Below are 18,700 nucleotides of genomic sequence, written 5' to 3' on the forward strand. Positions count from 1 at the left end.
AGCTCCAAGGTGATGGCGTGGATTACAAACTGGTTGATGGATAGAAGACAATCGGTGCTGGTAAATGGAACCTAATCTGAAGAAAGAATGGTGTTAAGTGGAGTGCCACAGGGATCAGTGTTGGGACCTGTTCTGTTCAACATCTTCGTGAGCGACATTGTGGAAGGGATAGAAGGTAAAGTTTGTCCATTTGCGGATGATACTAAGATCTGCAACAGATTGGACATGCCAGAAGGAGTAGAGAGAACATAAGAACATAAGAACATAAGAAATTGCCATGCTGGGTCAGACCAAGGGTCCATCAAGCCCAGCATCCTGTTTCCAACAGAGGCCAAACCAGGCCACAAGAACCTGGCAATTACCCAAACACCTAGAAGTTCCCATGCTACTGATGCAATTAATAGCAGTGACTATTCCCTAAGTAAACTTGATTAATAGCAGTTAATGGACTTCTCTTCCAAGAACTTATCCAAACCTTTTTTGAACCCAGCTACACTAACTGCACTAACCACATCCTCTGGCAACAAATTCCAGAGATTTATTGTGCGTTGAGTGAAAAAGAATTTTCTCCGATTAGTCTTAAATGTGCTACTTGCTAACTTCATGGAATGCCCCCTAGTCCTTCTATTATTCGAAAGTGTAAATAACCGAGTCACATCTACTCGTTCAAGACCTCTCATGATCTTAAAGACCTCTATGATATCCCCCCTCAGCCGTCTCTTCTCCAAGCTGAACAGCCCTAACCTCTTCAGCCTTTCCTCATAGGGGAGCTGTTCCATCCCCTTTATCATTTTGGTTGCCCTTCTCTGTACCTTCTCCATTGCAACTATATCTTTTTTGCGATACGGCGACCAGAATTGTACACAGTATTCAAGGTGTGGTCTCACCATGGAGCGATATAGAGGCATTATGACATTTTCCGTTTTATTAACCATTCCCTTCCTAATAATTCCTAACATTTTATTTGCTTTTTTGACTGCTGCAGCACACTGAGCTGACGATTTCAATGTATTATCTACTAAGACGCCTAGATCTCTTTCTTGGGTGGTAGCTCCTAATATGGAACCTAACATCGTGTAACTACAGCTAGGGTTATTTTTCCCTATATGCAACACCTTGCACTTGTCCACATTAAATTTCATCTGCCATTTGGATGCCCAATCTTCCAGTCTTGCAAGGTCCTCCTGTAATGTATCACAGTCTGCTTGTGATTTAACTACTCTGAATAATTTTGTATCATCCGCAAATTTGATAACGTCACTCATCGTATTCCTTTCCAGATCATTGATATATATATTGAAAAGCACCGGTCCAAGTACAGATCCCTGAGGCACTCCACTGTTTACCCTTTTCCACTGAGAAAATTGACCATTTAGTCCTACTCTCTGTTTCCTGTCTTTTAACCAGTTTGTAATCCACGAAAGGACATCGCCTCCTATCCCATGACTTTTTAGTTTTCGTAGAAGCCTCTCATGAGGGACTTTGTCAAACGCCTTCTGAAAATCCAAATACACTACATCTACCGGTTCACCTTTATCCACATGTTTATTAACCCCTTCAAAAAAATGAAGCAGGTTTGTTAGGCAAGACTTCCCTTGGGTAAATCCATGTTGACTGTGTCCCATTAAATCATGTCTTTCTATATGCTCTACAATTTTGATCTTGAGGATAGTTTCCACTATTTTTCCCGGCACTGAAGTTAGGCTCACTGGTCTATAGTTACCCGGATCACCCCTGGAGCCTTTTTTAAATATTGGGGTTACATTGGCCACCCTCCAGTCTTCAGGTACAATGGATGATTTTAATGATAGGTTACAAATTTTAACTAATAGGTCAGAAATTTCATTTTTGAGTTCCTTTAGTACCCTGGGATGCATACCATCCGGTCCAGGTGCCTTGCTACTCTTTAGTTTGTCAATCTGGCCTACTACATCTTCCAGGTTGACAGTGATTTCGTTCAGTTCGTCTGACTCATCACCCCTGAAAACCAACTCCGGAACTGGTATCTCCCCAACATCCTCACTAGTAAACACGGAAGCAAAGAATTCATTTAGTCTTTCTGCAATGGCCTTATCTTCCCTAAGAGCCCCTTTAACCCCTCGGTCATCTAATGGTCCAACCGACTCCCTCACAGGTTTCTTGCTTTGGATATATTTAAAAAAGTTTTTATTATGAGTTTTTGCCTCTATGGCCAACTTCATTTCAAATTCTCTCTTCGCTTGTTTTATCAATGTTTTACACTTAACTTGACAATGCTTATGTTTTATCCTATTTTCTTCAGATGGATCTTTCTTCCAATTTTTGAAGGATGATTTTTTGGCTAAAATAGCCTCTTTCACCTCACCTTTTAACCATGACGGTAATCGTTTTGCCTTCCTTCCACCTTTCTTAATGCGTGGAATACATATGGACTGCGCCTCTAGGATTGTATTTTTAAACAATGTCCAAGCCTGTTGAACACTTTTAACCTTTGCAGCTGCACCTTTCAGTTTTTTTCTGACTATTTTCCTCATTTTATCAAAGTTTCCCTTTTGAAAGTTTAGTTTTAGAGCTGCAGATTTACTTATTGTCCCCCTACCAGTTATTAGTTTAAATTTGATCATGTTATGATCACTGTTGCCAAGTGGCCCCACCACCGTTACCTCTCTCACCAAATCCTGTGTTCCACTAAGAATTAAATCTAAAATAGCTCCCTCTCTTGTTGGTTCCTGAACCAATTACTCCATGAAACAATCATTTATTACATCCAGGAACTTTATATCTCTAGCAAGTCCTGATGTTACATTTACCCAGTCAATATTGGGGTAATTGAAATCTCCCATTATTATTGCACTGCCAAATTGGTTTGCTTCCCTGATTTCTCTTAGCATTTCATCATCTGTCTGACCATTTTGTCCAGGTGGACGGTAGTATACTCCTAGAGAGTATACTCCTAGAGAGTATACAGTAGGGATGTGCAGAGCAAAATTTTATGTTCATATTTTTTATGTCCGAAAGGGGGTCCCACTTGCGGCCAATATGGACATAAAAAAAATCCAATGAGTTGGGTATATGTACATATGTGCAAAAAAAAAATTTAAACCCCCTCACCCTCCTTAATCCCCCCCCCAGACTTACCACAACTCCCTGGTGATCGAGCGAGGAGTGAGGACGTCATTTCTGCAATCCTTGGCGAGAAGCATGTGACGTCGGTGGCACGTCGAGTGACGCGGCGTCACGTGATTCCCGGCTCGTTCGCGCCGGACGGCTCGTTCGGCCCAAAAAGAACTTTTGGCCAGCTTGGGGGGGCCTCCTGACCCCCCCAAGCTGGCCAAAAGTTCTTTTTGGGCCGAACGAGCCGTCCGGCGCGAACGAGCCGGGAATCACGTGACGCCGACGTCACGTGATTCCCGGCAAGTTCGCGCCGGACGGCTCGTTCGGCCCAAAAAGAACTTTTGGCCAGCTTGGGGGGGCCTCCTGACCCCCTCAAGCTGGCCAAAAGTTCTTTTTGGGCCGAACGAGCCGTCCGGCGCGAACGAGCCGGGAATCACGTGACGCCGGCGTCACTCGACGTGCCGCCGACGTCACATGCTTCTCGCCAAGGATTGCAGAAATGGCATCCTCACTCCTCGCTCCATCACCAGGGAGTTGTGGTAAGTCGGGGGGGGGGGATTAAGGAGGGTGAGGGGGTTTATATTTTTATTTTGGCTCAACAATCGCGATTTCCCACATATCGAACATATCTATGTTCGATATGTGGGAAATCCGATCGTTTATGTCGAATCAATTTTTTAAGTAAAAAAAAAATATGAGTTGCGTTTTACTAATGCGGTCAATCCGAATGCACACCCCTAGTATACAGGTGGACGGTAGTATACTCCTAGAGAGAATGAGATGGGACTTAAGGAAGCTGGAAGAGTGGTCAAAGATATAGCAGCTGAGATTCAATGCCAAGAAGTGCAGAGTCATGTATTTATTTAATTTATTTATTTATTTATTTAAAACTTTTCTATACCGTCGTATAGTAGAGCACCATCACAACAGTTTACAGTTAGGTACAAATATGTTGTTTCTAATTTATCCAAAAGGTGCCATTATTATACGGTTACATAGTTCGATAATATACTTAAATGTGAGAGGGTGTGGTTACCATTTACTATTAACTGTCTTTATAATTTAATACTTAGATTGTGATAAAATAACAAAAGTAGGCAATACTGCTTTATCTTGGTGATTTCCTCTTTTGTGCATTTGTTATTTCGATACCTCACTGTGAAATGTATTTATTTATTTATTTATTTAGGAAATTTATATACCGATGATCGTTGGGAACATCTCATCGGTTTACATTAAAACAAAATTATAGCCAACAGAGCTTTACATAGAAGTTGGAACTTGGAACCAAATGTAAATAGTAACAGAACAGATAATTATATACAAAACAGAGTCAACAGTGAACTTATGGAGGGCATTAATTGAGATGGGAGCAATAAATTATAAATTATGGGCAAGAAGAGGGGAGCTTTTTTGAAGATCTGGGGTGTGGTAATCTGAAAGAACTGTATGCACTGGGGGGTGAAGGGCTGATGTGCATGGGGCAGGAGAGAGACCTTGGGGTGATAGTGTCTAATGCCCTGAAGTTGACGAAGCAATGTGACATGATGATGGCCAAAGCCAGAAGAATGCTAGGCTGCATAGAGAGAGGAATATCTAGTAAGAAAAGAGAAGGTGATAATCCCCTTCTACAGGTCCTTGGTGAGGCCTCACCTGGAGTACTGTGTTCAGTTCTGGAAACATTATCTCAAAGGAGACAGAGACAGAATGCAAGTGGTCCAGAGAAGGGTGACCAAAAGGGTGGGTGGTCTCCATTGAATGACTTATGAGAAGAGGTTGAAGAAGCTGAATATGTATACCCTGGAAGAGAGGAGGAGTGTTATGATATTGAGGTGTTTAGTGGATTCTCAGGGGCAACACTAATGGTATCTCCCACAGGGAGGAACCCCGTAGGGAACTGAAGAACTGGGCTAGACTCAGATGCACAAGCACAGAGAATATATCTTTATTATACAGCTTGTATGGTTCACCAGAGGTGGCAGTAGAGAGTGGATTAGATAGCAACAGTCTGAGATCCTCGGCGTAGGAGACCCATCCCACAATGGTGGTGTAAGGCCTTGATGCACATATACAATAAGGCACTGTAGGAGAGTCAGACTGGCAGATGTTATAACACTCCCTTATAGCTGAATAGATAGAGTTCCCAATGAGACGTAGAGAGAGGATAGGTATCAACAGTCTGTGATCCTCGGTGGAGGAGACCCATTACACAATGGTGGTGTAGGGCCCAATGCAGATGGGTAGTGAGGAGCTGTAGGACAGACTGGGAAGTAGTAATCACTCTCTGTAGCTATCAGCTAGTATTCCAGCAGGTAAAAGAATGTGTTGAAGGCACCAGGATAGACACACAGGCCCTCGAGGAGCGAGTACCTGTAATTAGGATAGGCACCTGGAAATAACCAAAGGGCCCCCGAGGAGCAGGTACCCAGGTTAGTAGAACCCTGAAGAGCAAAGGTAGCTTCCAGCAGGCAGTAGAAGCAGCAGAGCAGCTTCAGACCGGAGTGAATCCAATCTGTTGCTAACTCAGCGAGAGTCAGCAAATGGGCAACTTTTTGAAGGAGGAAGCAGTGATGTCACTCGAGGGGGACACCCCCGAGGTTCACACCAACACTGCTACAAGACGTGAGGTGTGTGCCCTCAGAGGCCTCAGGTCAACATGGCGGGATGCCGTGCCAGAGCCACTCCAGGGAAGTCGGACGATGCGGCAAGAGACGCTACGGACGCCATTCTCCCGAGGCTGGTGGATAAGGCTGAAATAGAGGTGAGGCATTTCAGACAAAGCCATCTGAGACCGACGGATGCAACAGTACCCCCCTTCAAAGGGCCTCCTCCAGACCCCCTACCTGGTCTTGGTTTCCGAGGATGTGAACGATGGTACTAGTTCAGCATCTCTTTGTCCATAATGTTAGACATAGGTTCCCACGAGTTATTTTCTGGTCCAAAGCCCTCCCATGACAGGAGGTATTCCCATACTCTGCCTCTCTTGTGTACATCAAGTATAGTGTCTTCTTTGTACTCAAGGTCCTCTTCTGTATCAACAGGAGGGGCATCTGGTGGCTTGGTGCTGAATTGGTTGAGTATGAGCGGTTTCAGTAAAGAGACATGAAACGTGTTATGGATCTTCATTGCTGGAGGAAGTTTGACAATGTAGGAGAGATTGCACAGACATCGGAGGATGGAGAATGGTCCGACATAGTGTGGAGCGAAGCAAGAGAGTGCAACTTCAATCTAAGGTGCTTCATAGACAACCAGACCTTATCACCAGGCTTAAGTTCAGGAGCCTTGCCGTGAATCATGTCATAGTCTCGTTTTGCTCAAATTCAAGCCTTGATGAGCATCTCCTTTGTCTTCTTCCAATGTTGTTGAATTTCATCGGCAGTGGCTTGTGCTGCCGGGGACGACATTGAAAGCGGAAGTGGCAAAGGTAGTGAAGGTAGTCGTCCATATACAACTTTGAATGGTGATGATCCAGTAGATGTTGCTGGATGAGAGTTGATGGGAAAACTCGGCCCATGGTAGAAGTTCAGCCCAGTCATTCTGGTGTGAAGAGACATAGGCTCTGAGGAACTGTTTGAGGGTACTGTTCATCTTCTGTTTGGCCGTTGATTGCGGATGGTAAGACGAATTGAAGTCGAGTGTGATATCAAACTTCTTGCAAAGAGCCTTCCAGAATGTGGCTGTGAATTGTACGCCTCTGTCTGAGACGATATGCTTTGGTATTCCATGCAGGCGGAATATGTGGCTGATGAAGAGCTTTGCAAGTTCATTGGCAGATGGTAAACCAGGAAGCGCCACAAAGTGAGTCATTTTTGAGAATCTATCCACCCTTACCCAGATAGTGTTGTTGCCCCCAGAGAGGGGTAAGTCTACCACAAAGTCTGTGGACATGTGAGTCCAGGGCTCATCCGGTATGGGTAAAGGTTGAAGTTGGCCCCAAGGACGACCAGGCAGAGGCTTTTGTCTGGCACAGTTGGTGCAGGCTACTACATAAGCAAAGGCGTCTTCTCTCATAGACGGCCACCAGTAGAATTTTTGCAGTTTTGCCAGGGCTCTCTGTTGACCGGGATGTCCATCCAATTTAGAGTCATGAGCCCATGCTAGTACTTTCTTCCGGAGATTGGCAGGCACAATTGTCTTGCCCACAGGTGCTGGGTGAGTGGCTGAAAGAATGACTCTCTCAGGTTCAATGATGTGTTGCGGAGCATCAGGCACATCTTCAGATAAGAAGGAGCGAGATAGGGCATCCACTCTGATGTTTTTATCTCCAGGTTGGTACTTTAAGATGAAATCAAACCTTTTAAAGAACAGGGATCACCTCGTCTGTCTATGGTTGAGGCGCTGGGCGTGACGAAGCTATTCTAGGATTTTATGGTCAGTAAAAATCGTAATCTAGTGTTGAGCACCCTCCAGCCAGGGTCTCCACTTTTCAAACACCATCTTTATCGCCAACAATTCTTTATCTCCAATTCCATAGTTCCTCTCAGCTGGTGTGAATCATTTAGAGAAGAAAGAACATGGCCGCAGGATCTTGGAGTCACTGATTTGACTTAATACAGCCCCTACACCAACATCAGAGGCATCCACCTCGACAATAAAGGGGCGTGTAGGATCCGGGTGATGGAGACATGGCTTGCTGGAGAAAGTGTCCTTCAGCTTTTGGAAAGTGGTGACAGCCTCTATAGACCAATTGGCAACATTGGCACCCTTCTTTGTCAGAGCTGTTAAAGGCACAGTTAGTGAGGAGTAATTTTTAATGAAGGTTCTATAGTAATTTGTAAATCCCAGAACCCTTCTGAGAGCCTTTAGACCAGTAGGTTGGGACCATTTCTGAATGCTCTCCAGCTTTTGTGGACACTATGTACCCAAGGAGCAGTACAGATTCCTTGTGGAATTCGCATTTGGACAGCTTAGCGTATAGACGGTTCTCCCGCAGTCTTTGTAACACTCTCTTGACATCCGTAATGTGGGTATTCAGATCTTGAGAGAAGATCAGGATATCGTCCAAATAGACAATGACACATTGGTGGAGTATGTCACGCAGGATGTCGTTCATCATGTTTTGGAAGACAGCTGGGGCATTGCTCAAGCCGAAGGGCATCACCAAATACTCAAAGTGTCCTTCCCTGGTGTTAAAAGCTGTCTTCCATTCGTCGCCTGAATAAATGCAGACAAGGTTATACGCTCCTTTAAGATCCAGCTTGGAGAAGATTTTAGCCCCTTGTAGGCGGTCAAACAGCTCAGAGATGAGTGGTAAGGGAAGTGGTCTTTGACCTTGATCTCGTTTAGACCACGATAATCAATGCATTGACATAGGGTACCGTCCTTCTTCCCCACAAAGAAAAACCCTGCTCCTGCAGGAGACTTGGATGGCCAAATGAAACATTTTTGTAGATTTTCTTAGATGTATTCCAACATCACTTTGTTCTCCACCACCGAGAGGGGGTAAACTCTTCCCTTGGGTGGTTCAGTGTTCGGTTTCAAGTTGATAGAACAGTCATAAGATCTGTGTGGAGGAAGGATATCAGCAGCTTCTTTAGAGAACATATCTTGAAATGATGCGTATTGAGGTGGTAACCCAGGCATCAACGGAATTGTAGGCATACAGGGTAGTGGTGAAACTTCCTTCAGGCATTTGCCATGACAATCTCGACCCCAACGTGAAAGCTCTAGTGTAGCCCAGTTGAATTGAGGCATGTGCTTTTGTAGCTATGGTAACCTGAGTTCTAAGGGGTGCATAGCCTTTTCAAGCAAAAAAAGCAAATGGATTCTGTATGAAGAGCTCCAGTCCTTAAACTGACCAGTTACATTTGTAGGGTTACTTCACCCGGTAAGGGCTCCCCATAAATAGAGGATAACAGAAGCAGAGGCTTCATAGTCGTAGTGGGGATTCTTAGATGTTCCACTAGACATCTCAGTATAAAATTCCCTCCTGCCCCGGAGTCCACTAGGGCAAAAGTCTAAAATTCAAGTGGTCCGTTTAGCAAGGAGGCTGGCAGAGAGAGTGGAGAAGAAGGTGTAGTTAGACCTAAGAAGAGACCTCCCACAGAACTTAGGTCTGCCCATTTTCCTGGACAGATAGGGCATGTTTGTACTGCACAGCCTGTTTGACCACAATACATGCAGTGGCCTAATCTTCTCCGAGTTCTTCTCTCCTTAAAAGTCAGATGATATGGCCCAGTTGCATTGGTTTTTCTTCGCCAGCAACCACTTTAGACTGAATAGGCTTAGGTATACTCTTGACTCGGATTTCTCCCTGGCTGGGTCTCTTGAAACCGTTAACCTCTTGATCCTTATCTCAAAGTCGCTGGTCAATTTTTGTGGCTAACTTCATCAAGTCCTCCAAGGTCTCAGGCATTTCTCGAGCTGCCAATTCATCTTTCAGTCGGGAGTTCAGGCCTTCAAAGAAAAGGGTCTTCAGGCATCTAGAGTCCCAGTTCAACTCTGAAGCCAAAGTCTTAAACTCGATGGCGAAGTCTGATAAAGGTTTATTTCCTTGCTGTAGATGAACCAATGTGGATCCTGTGATTGTGTACCTAGCAGGGTCATCAAATACGGATTTGAACAGTTCCAGAAACCCAGCAAGGTCCTTCAGGATAGGGTCATCATGTTCCCACAGTGGAGAAGCCCAAGTTAGTGCTCTTCCATCCAGATAAGACAGGATATACGTAGTCTTGGCATAAGCTGTGGGAAAATTATTAGGTTGAAGTGCAAAATGCATACAGCATTGATTGAGGAACCCCCTGCATCTACAGAATTTCCCTGAGAAGCGAATAGGAGCAGAGAGGGATAAAACTGTCTTAACCGTCACTTCTGGTGGTGTTACTTCTTTACCTGAGGTAGTAAAAGCTTTCATCTGTGAGTGCAGTAGATTAAAGGCCACAGTCAAGCTTTCCAGCATGCTCTGTTGATCAGTTATTCGCCGGGCCAGGCCTGGAATGGCCCGCAACTGGGTGAGCTGAGCCGAATACATGGAGTTAGCAATCTGTTATGATATTGAGGTCTTTAGTGGATTCTCAGGGGCAACACTAATGGTATCTCCCACGGGGAGGAGCCCCGTAGGGAACTGAAGCACCGGGCTAGACTCAGATGCACAAGCACAGAGAATATATCTTTATTATACAGCTTGTATGGTTCACCAGAGGTGGCAGTAGAGAGTGGATTAGATAGCAACAGTCTGAGATCCTCGGCGTAGGAGACCCATCCCACAATGGTGGTGTAAGGCCTTGATACAGATATCCAATAAGGCACTGTAGGAGAGACAGACTGGCAGATGTTATAACACTCCCTTATAGCTGAATAGATAGAGTTCCCAATGAGAAGTAGAGAGAGGATAGGTATCAACAGTGTGATCCTCGGCGGAGGAGACCCGTTCCATAATGGTGGTGTAGGGCCCGATGCAGATGGGTAGCGAGGAGCTGTAGAAGGACAGACTGGGAAGTAGTACTCACTCTCTGTAGCTAACAGGTAGTATTCCAGCAGGTAGAAGAATGTGTAGCAGGCACTAGGATAGACACACAGGCCCTCGAGGGTAGGCACCTGGAAATAAGCAAAAGGCCCCCAAGGAGTGGGTACCCAGGTTAGTAGAACCCCAAAGGGCAAAGGTAGCTTCCAGCAGGCAGTAGAAGTGGCAGAGCAGCTTCAAACCGGAGTGAATCCAATCTGTTGCTAACTCGGCGAGAGTCAACAAATGGGCAACTTTTTGAAGGAGGAAGCAGTGACGTCACTCGAAGGAGATGCCCCCGAGGTTCGTGCCAACACTGCTACAAGACGTGAGGCTTGGACACGCGTGCGCCCTAGGAGGCCTCAGGTCAACATGGTGGGTCGACGCACCAGAGCCGCTACGAGGAAGCCAGAGCGTGCGGCAAGGAGATGCTACGTACGCCATTCTCCCGAGGTTGGTGGAGAAGGCTGAAATAGATGTGAAGCATGTCGGATGAAGCCGTCTGAGACTGACAGATGCAACAAGTAGCAGGGGTGATTGATACAGACCTTCAACAATTGAAAACAATTTAGTAGAACTAGGGGTCACAATTTGAAACTCTAGGGAGAAGACTTAGAACCAATGTCAGGAAATATTTCATTACTGGGTGGGTGGTAGATGCCTGGAATGCCCTTCCAGAGGAAGTGGTGAAGACTAAAACTGTGAAGGATTTCAAAAGGGTATGGGATAAACACTCTGGATCCCTAAAGCCTAGAGAATGGGAATAAATAAAGCTTGGGGGTAACCTGCACAGAGCGGCAGTTACTACCCTTAACAGAAACGTGGGGGTAACCTTTACGGAGTGGTATTTACTACCTTGGGAAGCTTGCTGGGCAGACTAGATGGACCATTTTGGTCTTTTTCTGCCGTCATTACTATGTTACTATGTTACCAACTCCCAGGGCTTCAGCACTGATTCTGGCAGATTTTGTCAAAATCAGTCCTGGAAGCATAAGTTATACACTGTGAGTCAGATTTTAAAGGATTTACGCACGTAGGCGGGTTATGCACGCCGGGCCTATTTTCAAAAGGCACGGCAGCGTGCGTAAAGCCCCGGGATACGTGTAAGTCCCAGGGCTTGAAAAAATGGGCGGTCCAGGGGCGGGGTGTTGGTGGGGCAGTCCGGGGTGGGGGAGGGGGCATGGCTAGAGGCCTCTCCTCGGCCACTGGGCCGGGGGATCGCATCCCAGCAGTCAGCGGCATGCACAAGTTACGCCTACCTCTGGCAGGCTTAACTTGTGAAATAAAGGTACGGCGGGTTTTTTTTTGGGCTGGGAAGCGGGACAGGTAGGGGAAGGGAGGGGAAGGTGGGGGGGGAGGGAACGTGGAAAACCAGCTGGTGCAGCCCCTTGTGCGCGCCGACCCCTGATTTTATAACATGCGTGTGGCTGCGCTCGCATGTTATAAAATCGGGCGTACATTTGTGCGCGCCAGGTAGCATGCACAAATGTAGGCCGCATGCGTAGATTTTAAAATCTGCTCCTGTTTGTGCTTCCAGCATAATCAGTAACAGGTTTGAGGGGCCCAGCCTTGAAAACAAATTTTAGAGGACTATGGGAGTGGAGTATGCACAGCCAGATAGGGCCTTATCTCTAATTTGGAGAGGGGAAGTGAGAGAATCGGGCTGCAGGTGCATTTATATATCTTTAAAAAAAATGGATATCTTTGAAGATATCTGGTTAAGTAGCCAGTTATCTGGCTACATAAATCTGAATAACTTAAAAATCTAATCAGCTACATTCAAACATAGGGGGTTATTAAACAAATTGCTTTATGGAGTTTTCGCATGCATTAACACTATAATGCATGGAGGTGTGGCGCTTTATGTTCGGTATGGCATAGAGTCCAACAGGATAAACATCCTGCGTGAGACTAAATACAAAATTGAATCTTTATGGGTAGAAATCCCTTGTGTGACGGGGAAGACTATAGTGATAGGGGTTTACTACCGTCCACCAAGTCAAGATGGTGAGACTGACAGTGAAATGCTAAGAGAAATTAGGGAAGCTAACCAAATTGGTAGTGCAGTAATAATGGGAGACTTCAATTACCCCAATATTGACTGGGTAAATGTATCATCAGGTCAAGCTAGAGAGATAACGTTCCTGGATGGAATAAATGATAGCTTTATGGAGCAATTGGTTCAGGAACCAACGAGAGAGGGAACAATTTTAGATCTAATTCTCAGTGGAGCACAGGACTTGGTGAGAGAGGTAACGGTGGTGGGGCCGCTTGGCAATAGTGATCATAATATGATCAAATTTGATTTAATGACTGGAAGAGGAACAATGTGCAAATCCAAGGCTCTCGTGCTAAACTTTCAAAAGGGAAACTTTGATAAAATGAGAAAAATTGTTAAAAAAAAACTGAAAGGAGCAGCTACAAAAGTAAAAAATGTCCAAGAGGCGTGGTCATTGTTAAAAAATACCATTCTAGAAGCACAGTCCAGATGTATTCCACACATTAAGAAAGGTGGAAAGAAGGCAAAACGATTACCGGCATGGTTAAAAGGGGAGGTGAAAGAAGCTATTTTAGCCAAAAGATCTTCATTCAAAAATTGGAAGAAGGATCCAACAGAAGAAAATAGGATAAAGCATAAACATCGGCAAGTTAAATGTAAGACATTGATAAGACAGGCTAAGAGAGAATTTGAAAAGAAGTTGGCCATAGAGACAAAAACTCACAGTAAAAACCTTTCTAAATATATCCGAAGCAGAAAGCCTGTGAGGGAGTCAGTTGGACCGTTAGATGATCGAGGGGTTAAAGGGGTACTTAGAGAAGATAAGGCCATCGCAGAAAGATTAAATGATTTCTTTGCTTCGGTGTTTATTGAAGAGGATGTTGGGGAGGTACCCGGAATGGAGAAGGTTTTCATGGGTAATGATTCAGATGGACTGAATCAAATCACGGTGAATCTAGAAGATGTGGTAGGCCTGATTGACAAACTGAAGAGTAGTAAATCACCCGGACCGGAAGGTATATACCCCAGAGTTCTGAAAGAACTAAAAAAAAAATTTCAGACCTATTGGTAAAAATTTGTAACCTATCATTAAAATCATCCATTGTACCTGAAGACTGGAGGATAGCAAATGTAACCCCAATATTTAAAAAGGGCTCCAGGGGCGATCCGGGAAACTACAGACCAGTTAGTCTGACTTCAGTGCCAGGAAAAATAGTGGAAAGTGTTCTAAACATCAAAATCACAGAACATATAGAAAGACATGGTTTAATGGAACAAAGTCAGCATGGCTTTACCCAGGGCAAGTCTTGCCTCACAAATCTGCTTCACTTTTTTGAAGGAGTTAATAAACATGTGGATAAAGGTGAACCGGTAGATATAGTATACTTGGATTTTCAGAAGGCGTTTGACAAAGTTCCTCATGAGAGGCTTCTAGGAAAAGTAAAAAGTCATGGGATAGGTGGCGATGTCCTTTCATGGATTGCAAACTGGCTAAAAGACAGGAAACAGAGTTGGATTAAATGGACAATTTTCTCAGTGGACGGGAGTGGACAGTGGAGTGCCTCAGGGATCTGTATTGGGACCCTTACTTTTCAATATATTTATAAATGATCTGGAAAGAAATAAGACGAGTGAGAATCAAATTTGCAGATGACACAAAATTGTTCAGAGTAGTTAAATCACAAGCAGATTGTGATAAATTGCAGGAAGACCTTGTGAGACTGGAAAATTGGGCATCCAAATGGCAGATGAAATTTAATGTGGATAAGTGCAAGGTGATGCATATAGGGAAAAATAACCCATGCTATAATTACACAATGTTGGTGCTATAACCCAAGAAAGAGATCTAGGTGTCATAGTGAATAACACATTGAAATTGTCGGTTCAGTGTGCTGTGGCAGTCAAAAAAACAAATAGAATATCAGGAATTATTAGGAAGGGAATGGTTAATAGAACAAAAAATGTCATAATGCCTCTGTATCGCTCCATGGTGAGATTGCACCTTGAATACTGTGTACAATTCTGGTCGCGCATCTCAAAAAAGATATAGTTGCGATGGAGAAGGTTCAGAGAACGGCAACCAAAATGATAAAGGGGATGGAACAGCTCCCCTATGAGGAAAGGCTGAAGAGGTTAGGGCTGTTCAGCTTGGCGAAGAGACAGCTGAGGGGGGATATGATAGAGGTCTTTAAGATCATGAGAGGTCTTGAACGAATAGATGTGACTCGGTTATTTATACTTTCGAATAATAGAAGGACTAGGGGGCATTCCATGAAATTAGCAAGTAACACATTTAAGACTAATCAGAGAAAATTCTTTTTCACTCAACGCACAATAAAGCTCTGGAATTTGTTGCCACAGGAGGTGGTTAGTGCAGTTAGTGTTGCTGGGTTCAAAAAAGGTTTGGATAAGTTCTTGGAGGAGAAGTCCATTAGGCTATTAATCAATTATACTTAGGGAATAGCCACTGCTATTAATTGCATCAGTAGCATGGGTTCTTCTTAGTGTTTGGGTAGTTGCCAAGTTCTTGTGGCCTGGTTTTGGCCTCTGTTGGAAACAGGATGCTGGGCTTGATGGACCCTTGGTCTGACCCAGCATGGCAATTTCTCATGTTCTTATGTTCTTACCTCTATCATATCCCCCCTCAGTTGTCTCTTCTCCAAGCTGAACAGTCCTAAGCTCTTTAGCCTTTTCTCATAGAGGAGCCTTTCCATCCCCTTTATCATTTTGGTCACCCTTCTCATTTGTACTTCCCTCATTAAATGCCCCATTTACATTGGTGATGCTTTACAATGGTAACGTCAGAGTTGTAGGTTTTTGGCATCTCAAGCAGCTTGGCAGGCATGCTGCTTTTGTAAGCAGCATTAATAAGATGCGATGACACCTAAATTGGAAATAGCTCTGAAATCTGTATTTTTGAATTTTGCATTCAGTGGATTCAGTAAACAGGTCTCCCTCAAAGCCCCATTTCAGGGTGAAATTAAGGGCCCTTGTTGGGGCATTTCACTGAAGAGTGAAGTGCAATACTGTGTGTGGATATTGTATAGCTTGAAGTGTTGCCACTTGGGAAGCACGTTAGCTGTTGAAATAAATGAGCATTTGTATCAAGCTATATTGCATTATAAATTTTGAAGGTGAAGTTAATGCTTTGTAGAGGGAAATAAATGGTCACAGGAAACAATATTTATATTTGGGGTGAATAGATTGTACCTAAAGAATGATATGGTAGTGGCGGGTGTGAAGGGCTATGTATTTAAAACAGAATACTTGTTTTAATGTTTTAGGATATAAAGTTATTGAGAGATGTGTTCCCCCTGAAGAAGCCTTCAGGTGAAACAAGGGTCCCTGGTTGGGGTATAGAGAAGACATAAAAGAGAGGCTGTGTTTAGTCTCTAACTTTCACATATTATTTGGATTGTTTTGAGTTCATGAAGGAACTATTTGTGTTTGTTTTTATGTGTGAGTGGATGTTGTATGCATGTTAGAAGTGGGGTATATAAAGGAACTGATTATGAACTTTCATGTATGTATATAAAATATGATAGATGTTTTAAAAATGAAAAGTATCAGGATATAGGCACTGTATTGTGTTTTTTAAAGCATGTAAAATCAAAGTGACATCATGTTTCAAGATATTTTTGCATAAATGTATTGTTGAATCATGTTTTTGATACATGGCAGTAGATTTGTAAAATGTTTGGTATCTTATAGAAATCTCTCTTTTGGGGATATTTATCATGAAGGTTGTGAAGAGATTTATTTTTCCCTTTTTGTAGTTTACCATAGTGGTAACTGTAGGCTTGCCATTTTGCCCTTGAGAGAGAGAGACTTGCTATAGTGTCTCTTCCCTAGACAGGTATTTGTATCCCTATGGTAGGCCCACCTAGTAACTCGAGGTGGGGATTAGGTATGAGTGTAGGGGTTTGGGGGCCACTTTCACATTCAACATGAGATGTACGAACAGAACAGTGGTTTCTTGTGAAGATTTGATGGCCTTCGGAGTGAGGAAACTCACTCCAAGATGAGATTTGGACAATGTTCTCTCCACCTAGCTTGTGTCCATCAAGCTAGGTGGAGAGAACATTGCCCAAATCTCATCTTGGAGTGAGTTTCCTCACTCCGAAGGCCATCAAATCTTCACAAGAGACCACTGTTCTGTTCGTACGTCTCATGTTGAATGTGAAAGTGGCCCCCAAACCCCTACACTCATACCTAATCCCCACCTCGAGTTACTAGGTGGGCCTACCATAGGGATACAAATACCTGTCTAGGGAAGAGACACTATAGCAAGTCTCTCTCTCTCTCTCTCTCTCTCTCTCTCTCTCTCTCTCTCTCTCTCTCTCTCTCTCTCTCTCTCTCTCTCTCCCCCCTTTACCAGCCTCTAGAGCTATGCTATGGCACACAATAACTCTTTCCTACTTTACATATGCTCCACCCCCCTTGGAAAATGACCCCCTATGTGAAAACTCTCACACGTACCCAGAATGGACTTCACAGGCTTTCTAAAAATCTTTGAGAGATTTTTTCATATTGGTGCCAATAACATTACACATGTGTGTGACTGAGTTTCCTACTGTCTTTGGAAAACATTTGCTACAAGTGTGCAAGTTTTCTATAAGCATATGATTGTAGTACCATAAATACATTTTTTCAGTTTTATATTAACAATTTAGGGACAATTGTGCAACTAATAACCAATGTATGTTAAAGAAATTCATTAAACAAAGTAATGTATCCTATTTTACAGAACTCACAAACCCCTGGAAGGTCTTAATGCAATTGTCAATAGCCCTTGCTATAATTGTTCCAATAATCAGTACTTCTATTATTATATACATGACAAGAAATGCAATAAGGGACTATTTTAGTGGGTAAGTATTCATTATTTTGTCATTTGAGTTTATGGAGTTATGGAGAAAGGTTTCACTATTAATACATGACAGGGAAGGTCATTATTCAGATGCAGATAACCAGATAAGTAGGACTTATCCAGTGATCTAATGACTGCTGAATATACAATTATATTCAGCAGGTGCTAGATAGCTTGAAAGGTCATATATCTGGCTATCTGATTAGCTGGATAAATTGTGAATGAGCCATGTGGGTCGGGCCTTAGATGGATAACTTATCTGGCTAAGGCCTGGATTTTCTATTGTCGCACAGCTTTGTGAATCCCGCGGTAATGGGGGGCAGGGGGGCGAAGGGGGGGCGGGCCTGCGAAAGCCGGCAGCGATTGCACCAACGTGGTGTTATCGCTGCCGGCTTTCGCACCCAATAGCACTACCTTGAAAGGTGGTGTTATTGGGCGTGCTATTGGCAGCGATCACAGGTCTTACCTTATCACCTCCAGAGAAGTTACCGCCGCGTCTGCCCCAAAGCCACCCCCGACTCCTCCTCTTCCAGTCCCAACTCTGCCCTGACTCCACCCCTATCAAGCTATCACGTGCAAAATGTCCCTTTTCATGTGCAATAGGCTTACAAAATAACCTCCAAAGTTAGACCTGCTCAATAAGACTTATCCATCTAATCTGAAATTTTCTATGGGGATATTCAGCAGCATAGCCATGCTGCTGAATATCCCATCTAAGTTAGATGGATATGTCTATCTGGCTAATTTAGATATCTGGCTAACTTCTGAATATTTACCCCTGGATGTTTAAAGATCAGTATTCAAAAAAAGTCTAAAATGGATAACTAATCCAGCTAAAGTTAGCTAGATAGGTTATCCAGGATATTCAGTGGGATAACATCATGCTGAATATTGAAAATTAAAATTATCTGGCTAACTTTAGCCAGATAATGTTTATACCTAACTGGCTATGTTTGAATATGCACCCACCCTCCATTTTGTCAAAACGTATTTACCTCTTTCACCTCCCCCGAGTTTCCCCTTCAAGCCTGGCCTACATTTCCCACTCCAGCAAGACCCCTAAACCCCTAAACATGACTGGGAGCTCGGAAGTAATGTCTGGCTCCACTATGTCCAGCATTGCATTGATGCATGGCATATTCAATAAATATATTTTTGGACAGCATATTGATTTTGTATGTATAATTAAATTCCAGAAAAGAGGTCTACCACATCTATACATTTCACTATTCTTGCAAGAAGACAAAATTCAGATGACAAAAGGATTGACTTTTTAGTATGTGCAAAATTACTAGAC

The 18,700-nt window shown here is 43.6% G+C and overlaps 1 protein-coding gene across 1 annotated transcript in view; it reads left to right on the plus strand.

Moving 5' to 3' along the window:
- LOC115092773 (disintegrin and metalloproteinase domain-containing protein 9-like) overlaps window positions 1-18,700 on the plus strand; it is an 868,617-nt gene that overhangs the window by 613,363 nt on the left and 236,554 nt on the right. The window contains exon 9 of the mRNA XM_029604075.1: window positions 17,281-17,404. Coding sequence (XP_029459935.1) covers window positions 17,281-17,404 — 124 coding nt within the window. The remainder of the gene's footprint in view (window positions 1-17,280; window positions 17,405-18,700) is intronic.

Source organism: Rhinatrema bivittatum, chromosome 5, assembly GCF_901001135.1.
Source record: "Rhinatrema bivittatum chromosome 5, aRhiBiv1.1, whole genome shotgun sequence".
Taxonomy (NCBI): domain Eukaryota; kingdom Metazoa; phylum Chordata; class Amphibia; order Gymnophiona; family Rhinatrematidae; genus Rhinatrema; species Rhinatrema bivittatum.